The sequence below is a fragment of the Pleuronectes platessa genome, chromosome 13 (assembly GCF_947347685.1).
Source record: "Pleuronectes platessa chromosome 13, fPlePla1.1, whole genome shotgun sequence".
NCBI lineage: Eukaryota > Metazoa > Chordata > Actinopteri > Pleuronectiformes > Pleuronectidae > Pleuronectes > Pleuronectes platessa.
Window position 1 is genome coordinate 12,801,497 of NC_070638.1, and position 13,474 is coordinate 12,814,970.

The 13,474-nt window shown below is 43.4% G+C and overlaps 2 protein-coding genes across 2 annotated transcripts in view; one reads left to right on the forward strand and one right to left on the reverse strand.

Moving 5' to 3' along the window:
• Positions 1–41: 41 nt before the first annotated feature.
• map6d1 (MAP6 domain containing 1) lies at positions 42–8,564 on the reverse strand. The gene is made up of 3 exons (XM_053437981.1): positions 7,673–8,564; positions 6,170–6,455; positions 42–714 (listed from the first exon to the last, which is right to left on the reverse strand). Exons 1-3 carry the CDS (start codon positions 8,203–8,205, stop codon positions 637–639), a joined length of 897 nt encoding a protein of 298 aa, XP_053293956.1. The 5' UTR covers positions 8,206–8,564; the 3' UTR covers positions 42–636.
• A 2,249-nt stretch (positions 8,565–10,813) lies between these two features.
• Positions 10,814–13,474, forward strand: part of ece2a (endothelin converting enzyme 2a) — a 70,093-nt gene continuing 67,432 nt past the window's right edge. Inside the window, exons 1-2 of the mRNA XM_053438825.1 lie at positions 10,814–11,055; positions 11,871–12,035. Of these exons, the coding sequence (XP_053294800.1) occupies positions 11,876–12,035 (160 nt within the window). The 5' untranslated portion in view covers positions 10,814–11,055; positions 11,871–11,875. The remainder of the gene's footprint in view (positions 11,056–11,870; positions 12,036–13,474) is intronic.

Below are 13,474 nucleotides of genomic sequence, written 5' to 3' on the forward strand. Positions count from 1 at the left end.
CACCCAGAACTGTGTGATGCTGTAAAAACCCAGCTGTGATAGAAAGTGCTAAGAATCTAATTTTTATTGTCATTTCACTTACATCATACATTTACACCTTCTCTGAAACAATAGATTTCCAAAATGAGAAACGGTACAATACTTTCTGAAAAGAGTCAAATAACTGAATACTGAGGAAATAACTTAACGTTCGAGCTGATTTCTAGCAAACACCAAAGGGCAACACAGTACTTTGAAGCAAACGTCTTATCATTCATTGTTGGAGCAGATACAGCATGATGTACGTTAACTGGACAATTCTGCATGTGCACACAGACACACCCACACAAAATCACACATTCAAACACACAGCAGCCACTTTGTTGTGAGTCTATTAACGCGAAAACAAAAAACATAGCTTTTTTTTTTTTTGCCCAACTAATTTTGTTTCATGCATATTCATTTCCATAGCAACAGGGGGCAGGGAGGATTGTGAAGGTCGGGGGGGGGGGGGATATCTATCTAGCTCCACTCAGGATGCTGCAGCTCCGCACGCTTCACAACAATACATTCCCTTGCATAGATTCTTGTGTGTTGTGGAATGGACTGAAAACATTCTCCCGGTGATTCCTCTGAAACGGAGACCAGGAGCGGCCCTCAGATGTTGAAGACCCTCGATCCACTCTGGAAGATGGCGGACGGGTTCGGGGAGAGCTTGGTCCTCACCAGATGCTCCTGAGACGAGAGAGGGGAAGAGGGAGACACAGGTTTAACAGCAGCTGTAAAGGGGATCGGAGAGATGAAACCGGAGGGGGCCGCGTCTGTGGTGCTCAGAATGGACCCGTGAAATGAGATGAGACTGGTCGGGCCGTGGCGTCAGAGAGCATCAGGGCCGCTGTCAGAGAGCGAGAGGTTTGGACCGGATCGCCACTTCCTGCTTAGTGCTGCTCTGTTCAGATGAGGGCAGCAGCTCTCAAAGTCTGACCAGAATCTAATGGCAAATTAAGACAAGTGGCACGTCTCCATCCCTCCATCTATGTCCCTTTACTCTGATGGCGGTGGAGCCATCACCACAGATATTGGGTAAGAAGCAGGGTACAACTCGGACAGGTCAGTATCTCTAGCACAAGATACATTGCCAAACAACCATTACATTATCCAACCAATCGCACCAACACTCAGTTTAGGTTGTCCAATTCACAAAAAAAATCCTGGTTTGTTTTGATTGAGAGACTCCAAGCAGCCAGGCTTAGCCATGTGTTTATAACGCTTAAAGTGACATCTGACAACCCAGAATCTGGGTGGATCATGCAGTTGGGCGGGTCTCCGTCAGAGTCAAACCTCTGACGACCCCTTGAGCTTTAAAAAAAACATAGAGATCACTAAAGAAAACCAGTTCTCCAAAATTTAGCATTTGGAGATGATGGAAACAAAAGCTCTGCAATTGGCACCAGCAGTTCCATTCAGCAATCCATTTGCTATACGACTTGTCTTTTGAGGGTCATGAGGGGCCCAGGAGCCAATCTAAAACCAAACCTCACGCAGAGAGACCCTGGTTAAGCTTGGATTAAAACCTAAGGTGACAATTCTGCCAACGTGTTCTCTTATTTATAGCAATTATTCGACAGGTTACTGAAAGTATGCCAAGCTTCGATATTTCACTGAACGTTTGTGGCAGCGTTTTTATCCCTCGGTCTTTGAAGAGACTTTCTGTCCCAGCAGCTCTTTAGAGTGTGAGCACTCAGTGGGTGGCAGGGAAGCAGGTACACGCTGTTCAGCAAGTCAGATTGGAGTGTGAGTGTATCAGCCTCCCCCCCTCCACCCTGAACACACTCACTGTATTTTCTGCTCCATGTAGCACCCAGGTCTCTCTCTCTCTCTTGCTCTCTCTCTCTCTCTCTCTCACTCCTATATTAGATTGGTGCCAAAGACGGCCCAGCGACCTGATGCAACGTTGCACTTTAACAGATAATCCATCACATGGTGCTCTCCACCTCCACCACCCTCCTCCCACTTTTTTGCTCTCATTCTCCCATCACCTATCCGTCACACGCTGCAACTCAATTTATCTCTCCTCGTCTTTTTCCCCCCCTTCCCTGTCCTAGTCTCTTTTCATTATGCCTTTTTCTTTATCGCCTTTCTACTCCTGTTAATGCCACTCTCTCCTTTCCTCGCCTCTCCCCTCGTCTCGTCTCCTCCCCTCTCCTCCCTGCCAATCTGGCACAGGATACCTTTCAGTGTCGTCCTGGCAGCGTGGGAAAAAGGAGGAGAAGTCCAAGAGAGAGAAAAAACTTTGGAGAGAAAAACAGGAGCGAGAGTCTGGCTCCTGGTGGATGTAGATGTAAAGGGGCAGAGGAAAGAACAATGGATGAAGGATGTGAGCTGGCTCCAAGGGGAGGGGGGGAATTTGAATATGTTCCAGACTGAGGCCCGATGTTTGAGAATAATGACAGTGACTAGTTACGTATTTACTGTAATAAATGTCAAATAAACCACTTTAAATATCCTGATGTGATACTGAATAGGAACTATTTGTTTCTGCAAACAGTTTGAGACCCCACCTGTTTTAGCCATTTTATCTTTCTTTTGAGTATTTTATACATCTCTGTGTTGTGTTTTTGGCCTTTTGTGTCTCGTTTTTAGTTTTCTACATCTCCTGTTGTTTTTTGTGTGTTTTATGGTTTTTAGGCATTTGGCATTCGTTCTCTCTTTCTAGCTGTTTCCTGTCTCTTCTTATGGAGTCAAACAAGGGTCATTCATATTTTGAGCTTGTGAATCAATGATCAGAAATTACTCTTGCAGTTGTATATCAGGTTTAGCATCTTTGCAATTTTACATGTATGATGACGATATAAGTTGTGTATGTAAACAAGTTTTTGTAGCTGCAACATTGTGTCAATCTGTTATTAAAATTCGCGCAGCAACATTTCCAGCAGTGACAAACACACCTGTGCCACAATGTCCCTGCATTAACCTCTTTCTACAGTTTAAACCATTGTGAGCAGCCTTTCCCTCCACCCACCGTGTCACTGCCAATTGAAAACCCAGCATTCAGAAGTAAATCAGGATTGTCTGGGAGCTCTGGGAGCAAAACAATCCCAAACGTCATGGGACCGCTGCATCTGAACTGACAATAAAACAACCAGGGACTTGTCGTAAGGAGAGTTTCCCTCTGAGAACTCCACTCTGCATGTTAAATGTGTTCCCCATTCTGCAGTTTAGTCTCACTCATCCCTCACACACACACACACACACACACACACACAGACACACACTGCGGATTAAACAGCCCATCCTCATAAATCTCCCTTGTCTCTCTCACACACACACACACACATGGTGCAGACAGTTCAGAGCAGCACTCATTTGAGCCAGACAAGCTGGGCTGCAGGTTTTTACCGGAGCTTCATTCTCTCATCATCCGACAACTCACAACAACAACAATGTCATCGGGATGTTTTAAATTACATTCTGGAGGTCGGCGAGTTCGAGACAACACAGCTCCCTCATCGTGAAAAGCATCAGCACGGAGCTCTAATCGGTCGGTTGTCTGCAGCGTGTGATCAAATTAGAGGCGGCCTTTATCTGCTGAGATGGATTTGATCGGTTATAGGTGGGGGGGGGGGGGGGGCACACAATTTGACAGATTGATTCGAGCAATAATGCGAATTTCATTTAATCATCACGCGCAGATTGATTTGGATTTCCGCAGCCCATTTGGGGACTTAACCATTAAGTCTTTTAATGAATAGACTCAGTCAGTCTCTGCTCCACACACTGAATGAAGAAGCTGTGTCTGCTGGTGATAATGCAGTATGGTGTGGTTATGTGTCCGACGACCGATTCCCGTCCTCGCCAGACAATATCCGTGCCCGGTGTCATGACCCAGCATACTGCACAGTGCAATGGGATGTGTAATGCTTGGTCAGACTCCTCTGCAGGGGGCTGGTGAGTCAGTAATGAGCTGGCAGTGAGTGGGCCGCTGGTGACAGGGGTGGATAATCTAAGATCAACTTGATTTGCTGCCAGGCCCGTTTAGGTTGCTCTGGCATATTGTTGTCTGACTGATGGAATGCATGTTAAACTGCACTGTGTGTGTGTGAGAGAGTCTGTCATAGGCTACCTTTGGGGACATATTTCAGTCTAAAAACTAGAGCCCCACTGATATGGATGATGGGGGGGCATATGCCAATATTACGGAGTAAAATAAATTATGAAACTGACTGAAGCCGATTTATCTATGAATAAAATTGAAAAAGATTCACAAGATGTCGTTATCAGGTGCTTATTTAATTGAGGCTGGATACTATAGAGTTTATTCATGAAATTTAAATAACTAGAGAACAAAAAGAAAACACAAGAACGATGAAAGGTATGTTGTATTTGCCTTAAATTTACTTTAAAATCTAAATATAATTGCTCATATTTTCTGCATTGTTATTATTCCATAAAATAAAAGGTTTATTTGTAGACAACATAATGCCAATACCAGTTTGTCTGTGAAAAACGCACATCACCCGACTTTTATCGGCCAACCTATAAATTGGTCGGGCGCTTTTCAAAGTCAAAAGACAAATCAATTAGACCAACTCGTCCAATTGGGGCCAAAAAGCTGATCTATGTAAAGTCATCAAAAGGTGACCTATAATGATGTGCGTGTGTGTGTGCGTGATTGTGTGTGTGTGTGTGTGTGTGGTGTTCGGTCCCACAGATGAACACACTGTCAGCAGCACATCCCTCCTTAATGTGCCGTGAACTCTCGCTCCAACTGGGCCAGTGTTATTAATAGTCTGTGTCCTGCCGCTGACGTCCCCCACTTCGACCTCCATCACCGTCACACAGGACACTGACAGACATGACGGCTTAACGGTGCAGTCATTAATCAGATACTTATGCAAATTGTATTCAGTACGTCGTCTTTATCACCTTTTCCTGAAACTGAGGAGAGATGAGAAACACAGCTTTTCACCACAAAAGAAAGTTTTCTATCCCTCCTTGAGTCCTTTCAGTGTGAGACGATACTCTGTGTGTTAAAAGACAAACCCGCCTGTCCACGTCCAGCCCAGACCTGGCCCAGCTCTCCTCTGGCAGATGGCACCGGGCGGGTGCAGGCGGGGAACAGGGATGGCACTAAACCTCTGGAGATTCCCAAAAGCTGTCTCACAAATCCTGTCGCCTTGTTGTCGCAGTTAGTTTTGCTTCAAATTTCAATCTCCCTCTACATCTGTCTCTCTCTGTGTGCGCCCATCTTTCTGTCTCACTGCGTCCCAGAGCACAGATCCAGATTGTGCTTTAAAATGTTGTCATTTCTCTGGGCAACATTGAAAAATTATGTTTAAACCTTGAAGAAAAAATTGGCATTATATATTTGACATTGAAATGAACATGTCAATGAGAATAAGCACAATTCTGCTTTGAGGCATGAAATTTGCACATTTTATTTCTGTTTGGTCAAAGAACATCTGTCCTTGATGGTCAATGTCATTTTCCTCTTTATTGCACAAAAAGTAACCCCAAGAATTCTTTAAAGTATAATAAAATATCAAGCTAAAAACGTGCCTGCATGGTCAAAAGTTCCAGTTTCCCCAAAATGTGTCATTCTTTAATGAATAAATTTAATGTCGAATCTGGAGAAATCCATGTGTTGTTACTGGAATTAATGATCTGTCCACACAAGTGCTGTGCTGTGGTTTGACCAACTTTTTTAAGTGTTAGAATAAAATGACAAGAGCCATTAAGTGTTGTGTTTATATGTATTTAACTGCAGCCGCGATCAGAGACACATTAAGTACAGACGTTAATATATCTGTCTACAGGGGTGGTCTATTTTAGGACCAAAATGGAGCAAATTACTCATTTACCGAACTTCTTTGTTCTCATCCAGCTTCTTCTATCCAGGTCGAAGTGATGCGTGTGGCTGTTATCTAACATATAGACCATGGCCTGTTTTAAACAGCTGGGTCACTTTGAGCTGCTTAGGGACAGAATGCTGTATCACTGAGACGCCCCGACAGCAACAGGCCGCCAGGGAGATGAGTGAAGATGACTTTCAGGAGGAACATGTTCTTAATGAACTCTATGAACCTACAGCTCCTTTAGTGAAGGAGTGCTTAACATCAGTCATTCAGCTAAGTGACTGACACTATATATATACATATGTAATGTGGAGGACGTTTCTGTCTATGCTCACCTCTCCTTTGGTGATTCCGCTGAGCTCTGCCCTCTCAGGTGCGACGCTCTGCTGGAGGCTGGAGGCGCTGGGTGAGCTGCCTGCCTGCGGGACACCAGCAGGTTGCGTGTTCGGGGCAGCAGACCTCCACCCCATGGATCTCTGGAAGTCCCCATTGAAGGCAGCCTGGTAGCTGGTCTCTCGCGGGACGTCAGTGGCCTCTGTCCCCGGGCTGGAGAATTGAGCTGGAGGATTTCTTCTTGCACTTTTGGCTGGTTTGGCCCCTGTCCATGGCCTGTACTCTTGCCTGGAGGAAGGGAGGAGCATAGGAGTGAGACAGAGGCGCCGAGCAGGCACAAGTTTGTATCTGGCTTGTTTTTAAGGCGATGCCTGTGAGGATACTACGACACACAAGCATCAGTTTAGTTGTAATGCCGAGTGCTTGGAATGTAAACACACACTTTAAAGCCTATGTAAAAAAGTGAGGATGTGAGGTTCAGTAGATCTAGAGGAAGTATTGAAAGCCACTATAATCTCTATCAACAGATTATACATGTGAATATTCAGAATCTGTAGGTTAGGGACAAGAGTTTGGGGAGCGAAGCCTTCTGGTTTCTAGATAATAGAGTAATGATGATTAAAGGTCTCGATATCACAACTAAAAAACTTAAAATCAACAGAATAGGCCTTTAATCTCCAGAGTCGATCACCCCACATTGAGAACTACTTGCAAGCTTAATTTACAACAAGCTTGCAAGGTGAGATAAATATTTTTCTCTCTATTGTGAATCACATGGTATCTTTACTCATTTAAACCTGATTTATAAATAAGGGGAATAAATTAACTATTTGGCTGTACTGCTGGTCGTTACTAATAGATAAAGGGGGGCTGTACATACATTTCTTCTGTGGTTACAAGCCAGAAAGGTTGAGAGGCTCATATTTTTACTTCCTGCCCACACACACACCATAAACAAATCTAATATTCATAGAATTAAACCTAATCTCACATATAAATATGTAATGTGAGAGAATTATTGATAACCTCATCTTCATGCAGGATTTCCTGGGACCACCCTACATGTGAATTAACTGCTAATCTTGCAGACATCAGTTTCCATCATGGAGGGGACAGCGACAGGTGATGAAACAGGTCAAACCCACAGAGCAAAATTGGTTGGCCCACATCTTGCCCAAAAACCGTGTGGACTGATGGCACTTGTCCGGGCCATTTACCAGATTTGGGCCACACCTAAACCATAGCAATGCCACATGTCAACCAAAGGTGCCAAAGTGGCTTGGTGCTATTTGGGCCATATTCATAATTTACCACATGGGCCACTTTAGCTTCACATCTAAGTAACATGTTGTCTAGAGCACCACATTTTTAACAAAAAGGTCCACATTTGTTTTGAGATAGTTGGGCCACATTCGCGTTTTTACAAGTGGACCACTTAGGGCTCACATCCAGTTAGTCCAGGCCATTTGAAGGCCTAAAGTGGCCCACATCCGAATGCCTCCTACCTGTAGGAGCTGGTTTTACTCTCCTCCGCCACCTGCTGCTCCCCCCATCTCTGCCCCCGGCCCCGCTCCTCCCCAGGCTGTGCCTGACTGGGGTGAGTGTTCCCCGGGCTGTCCGACACACTGTCCGCCCTGCTGCCCCCGTTACTAATCCACGGGAAGTTCTCTTTCTTGGGTATTGGCCAGGGTTTGAAATCCTGCTTGTATTGCGTAATGCTGGTGAAAGGCACTCCGGGGGGTTGGTATTCCTCCCGGGGCTTGTAGCTGGGCTCCCTCCTTGCGCTGAACGATCCTCGGGTCCCCGGGCCATCCAGGGGCGCATGGGGGGAGCCGACGTCCTTACGCGCGTCCGGGGTAGAGTAGTTATTCCCGGGTGCGCGCTCCGAGAAGGAGAGCTGCTTGGTGACGGAGCGCACCTCCTGCTCACCGATGTCCGAGTAGTTCTGGATGGTGAGCGGCACGGACAGGTCCGATTTGTCGAACTGGTTCCAGAAGCGAGCCAGGCAGCACACTCTGCTGATGCACGGCCAAGCCATCGTATACCCTCCCTTCTCTAACTAACACTTGGGCTGGGGAGGAGAGGAGAAGACGAGAGAGACAGAGAGAGAGAAGGATGGGAATGGAAAGGAGAGAAAAAGAAAAGATCAGAAAGAGTGTCTCCCTCCCTCCACGTCCGTCTGTGCGCAGCAGATAGTGGAGAGTGTCCCGGGGTCCATGTCAGCAGCGAGGATGAGCCGGTGTGTGAATGCGCCTCTCACGTGGTCTGTGGTAGAGCCTCCACTATGCAGAGGAATCTGTGGCAAATCCTTCCCCGCATCTCAGACCGGACCCCGGGAGTCCGCATCGCTCTCAGCGGACCCAGCATCAAAGAGACGCGGTTATATCTTGTCCTCCACTACATGCGCTCATTCCCACAATCACAATCCTGCAGCCCAGGGGCGGCTCCTGGCACATGCGACACAGGCAGTTGCCTAGGGTGCAAAATGCCGAGAGGGTTGCACAAGAGACTGATTTATCATGACGTAACACATGCAATGTAAAACAATACATTAACGTCACACCATCATAACCCCGGGACGCATCGGAGGTAGAAGTTCCTTTCCTCGCCCATGTTAAATAATTGGGCTGTTCGCACCGGCAGCTTAGTGCCGTGAAGCAGCACACACACACACACACACACACACACACACACACACACACACACACACACACACACACACACACACACACACACACACACATCATCTCCTGTGTGTGTGTGTGTGGGGGGGGGGGGGGGGGGGTGGAGCTTTGTAACTTAACTTTCAAAATTCGATCTTCAAACACATTTCACGCAGTCATTTTAGTTTGTTTTTTAGTCCTTAATTGTAATTGCTAAAGTTTGGTAGGCTATCGGGTTGCAAGACTTCAACCACCTATTCATTGCACAATATGTAATACTATGTAAATTTCCAAATAAAAAAACGAAAAATAATATATATATTTAAAAGAAATTAAATTAAATTAAAGTAAATTGAATTAAATGGAAAAAAAAAAAAAACTGCGCGCGCACATCCTGCGCAGAAGCCCATTGCGCAGGAATTGCGCGCGCATTTTTTTTTTTTTTTTTTTTAATATTTTCTTTTCCTGTTTTTATATTTAATTAATTTAAATAACATTGTGTAAGATATTTTGCAATTAATAGGAGAAATCGTGCCAATTTAAAGAGTTCAGTATATTGCCAGCTTGAAAATGTGGGAGTGGGATTCGAACGACCAAACGCTTTACCGACTAGGCCACTTCGCCTGATGATTGCTTTGTGGAACTAAGCACACTAAGAAGATGGACAAATTACCGTGTGTGTGTCCGTGTCATTTTATGCTGCTTTTGATAAACACTTCAGAAAAAATATTTTCTACTTTACTACATATATTTGACAGCCTTACTGAAAAGTCACTTTTAACATGCTTTAAAATCCTATTTTTAGTAGGTTAACTATAGATAACTAAAGATGAAGTTGAATAGGAGGAGGGATAAACACTGAGGTGATGCTCTGAAGACGTAAAGCTTCCTATTTCAGCTGCTGTTAGAGGAGCTCAGTGTTTGAGACGGAGGCAGTGCAACAGTTTGAGAAGCACTGAAAAGCAACAGTCGTAGACGAAGAAGCTCATAAATCTTAACCGTGAGTTCACATTTAAATTCTCTGCTCTTCTTCACATCGCTGTGCTGTGTGGAACAGCTGCGGACAGCTCTTTGGTGACTGATCAGACCGTGGTTAAATTATTCATCAATGCTGGCTGCACATAATGTGCATCTGCAAGGGAGTAAAATACTAGTTTTATATCGCCATCTAGAGGAGAAAATATGACATTACCTTCTCATATTTCAATTCTTATGAACTCTAGATATCTGAGTTTGCTTTGTAAAAAGGCAGATGGTTGCCTACTACTGTACACTGTGTGGAGTAGGGGAGGAAGTATTCTGATCTTGGACTAAGATGGAAGTCGCAGTACAGATCTTTAGAAATAATCCATTAACTATCCAAAAAGGGGCTCAATTCAGACAAAATTTTCTTTTAATCTTTCAGTGAACTAATACTGGGCAGAGTCTCCCTGTACTCTCAGTCTCAGTTCTTCCTGGCAATAAGAAAACCATAAAAATAAGAAAACAAAAAACAAATGACAAAACACATGAACAGCGAGTACATCAAATAAACGACAAGCATTGTCAATAGCAGGTGATAATGATAATAACATTTTATTTATACAGCACTTTTTTAAACAAAGTACAAAGTGCTTTACAAAGTTAAAGCAAGATAAAGTATGAGCGGCCAGAGGCAAATAACATCAGTCAATGATACAACATTTCAATAAAATGACTACTGATTCTGCAGGAGTGTACATTATACCATAATAAAAAAAAATATATATATATATTTTACCATCTTCAGTTGTTGAAGTCACTAGTGTTGTGCCAACGCAGTGTTGTATTTAGTGATATTACTGAGAAGATGATTTAGTTTTTATAAGTCAACGGGAGCAGAAAAATCTGTGAAGTGAGAATGTAGTGAAGTAACTGAGGATCAACAGAGTAGTGTAATGTCCGACAGCAGAGGAGCATGTGAAAGCAGCAGGACCCCGCGTAGGGCGTGCCAAATGAAATCGCTCCGCCCGATGAGGAAGCAGAAAGACAACATGGAGGAAACCTGTTTCTCTTCACATTCTTTTCTTTAATGACTCAAAGACCAAACTCACTTTATTCCACCGTCACTTTATTCATCAGCTGGAGATGCCGACATCCCGTCAGATGAACTAGTTTTCTCTAAAAAACTACAACACGTGACCGCTCCCACGCTGAGAGGTGGCTTGTTCAACTCATCGCAGAGACACTGGTGTAACGTGGAATCCGTAAGTTGCCAAACTATTAATATATAATAATAATAATAATAATAATATATATAATACCTAATTAAGATGTCAGTGCGTGTTTCTGCGATGTTCGTGAATACAACTGAAGGACAGATCTCAGCATGTAGAACTGAGTTCATGCATTTGTCTGCGCATGCGCTGTGCAAGACGTGTCAGCGAGGCGAGGGAGGTTCAAGAACACAAAACAAGACACGTGTGTTTGTTTTGGTTGAGTTCAGAAGACCAACGTTCAAGTGGCTCATGCTTAAAATTTAAAATTAAAGTGGATACATTAAAAATTATCATCACAAAATGTATATCTATCACTTTTGGTTGTTGCTGTCAATAGTGGGAGTAATAACAACAAAAATCGGAGGGCTTATGAATGAATTATTATTATGAAAAGATGTGTGGCAGTTAAAAGTCTTTAATTTGATGAACCCTGATTGAGCTTTTTTTAAACTTTGTTACAGTCAACTAGGATCTGTTTTAAATCCCCAAAAAACACATGCAATTTTAGAGGCAAAACCCCTGTTGGTCTGTGGGCGTGGTTTCACCAGGCAGACAGGACAAGAGACAGGGATTCATTGTCATTTTGTCTCAAAAACATGATCTAGATTGATGCTCACATCAGTTTTCTGTGGACTTCTAATGAGCTTTTTGTTGTGAGCATTTTTCGGTTAATGACCCTAATGTCATTAAATATGTGTTAAAGGAAGTGTTCTCTGGGTATATGAACTGTGATGGTTCCTGCAACAGTGCAGGCGAAAATATATAACCACAATAAAATCAGTTTGTCAATTTTTATGTTAAAGAGAACATGGACTTCATGCCAGATGACAACTCCCAGTACAAACATGTTGACTACTGGGATGAAAGATACAAGAAGGAGCTATGTTACGACTGGTTGGGCGACTTCTCCAAATTCCAGCACCTTCTGGACACGCACGTCAAGAAGGAAGACTCCATTCTGATACTGGGTTAGTAGCTTTTGTTGTATTCCTAAGTATCTTGGTTGGTAACCTCCTCTCTGCATCTCCGCACCCCTGTATGAGTCTGACAGGAGACCTGCGGCAGCTCTCCTCTCTCCCTCACTTCCTGCAAGCCTTGTACAGTTCAGATCACCATTTGTCATTATAAGTGTCGGATATTATCACCATGGTTGTCGGTGCTGTCAGTAGCATCACTTCTTCTTCTAGTAAATCCTCCTGCATAGTCATTTGCATGTGTAGTGACCTGAGTGACCTGAATACTCTCAGAACATTGACAGATCTGACACCTAGATGTGCAGCAGACATCTACCCAGATATACCTGTGTGTTGAGTAAGTTAGCAAAAGTCGTGCCAATATTCATTTCAATAGATAAATTCATCTCAGTTACAACATTTTAAACCATTGAGTTTAGAGACATTAACTCGAAAGGAGGAGATAAGAAACAAAGACAAATATTTTAAACGTTCACAAAAACGAGTCTTTCTAGATAAGTCTGTTTGAAATACAATCCCCAAAATTCTTAAATGTGTGATTCAAATAAGGAATTACAACCAGGTACAAAAACTAGTTAAGTTCAGTCCTGCTCTTTATATAAGACACATTTTAGACTGGATCCTCTTTTCTCTGCTCTCGTAGCTGCAGAAAAAACACACTGTCTTATGTTGAGTGTTATTAATGTCCCTCTTTGAATAATATAGAGTTGAACCTTTTTTGTTTTCTGTGGCCCGAGTCTTGAGGTGGAACTTTTCAAAATGTCCACACGGTGTCATCGTTCACTAGAGAATAAATCCTGCTCGTCCCGCAGCACCTTTTGTTTATGGCCTTGCCGATTTGTAAAAAAATCTACAAAAACATTTGCAACACGAACACTGTATCGGAACTGAAATGTAAAAAATGTAAAGCAGGTGGCACAAGCATTGTCACTATTAGCAGAACATCTACGGTGCTTATATTCCCCTTTGTTTGTAATAATTTTAAGAAATATATTTGCACATTTATTTGTTATTTGGCTTCTAATGCTGATCTCAATTTGTTATACCTCTTGAGTTGAGCGTTTGCTGTCATCACCTACGATGGTATCCAGCCGTCTTTGACAGAGGCTGCTGTCGGGCAATTAAAAGACTGTAAAGAAGTAGTTGTAATAAGGAGTTTTCTTGTTTATAATTAGCTTATGTCATATTATGTCATTATGTAAATAATCTCTGCTTCGACGTCCTCTGCTGTTGGACTGTTATACCTCAACAGAGCCATAGAGGGCCGTGCTGATCCATTTCTTGCTTGCTTGCTTGCGTGTGCATGTGTGTGCGTGTGCGTGTGTGTGTGTGCTGCTGCCTAATTCCTGCAGGACTACAGCGTTAATATACAGACAACTTCATTATGACCGGAGGCCTTATTCTTTTTATTGATTATGTCGTTAATGGGTTGG

What these genes read in the sequence shown, in the direction of transcription:
- map6d1 (XM_053437981.1), bottom strand. Translation starts at nt 8,205, where the DNA reads ATGGCTTGGCCGTGCATCAGCAGAGTGTGCTGCCTGGCTCGCTTCTGG. An exon ending in AGTAAAACCAGCTCCTACAG is followed by an intron (nt 6,456 to 7,672) that starts GTAGGAGGCATT and finishes CCCTTCCTCCAG; the next exon opens with GCAAGAGTACAGGCCATGGA. An exon ending in GCGGAATCACCAAAGGAGAG is followed by an intron (nt 715 to 6,169) that starts GTGAGCATAGAC and finishes CTCTCGTCTCAG; the next exon opens with GAGCATCTGGTGAGGACCAA.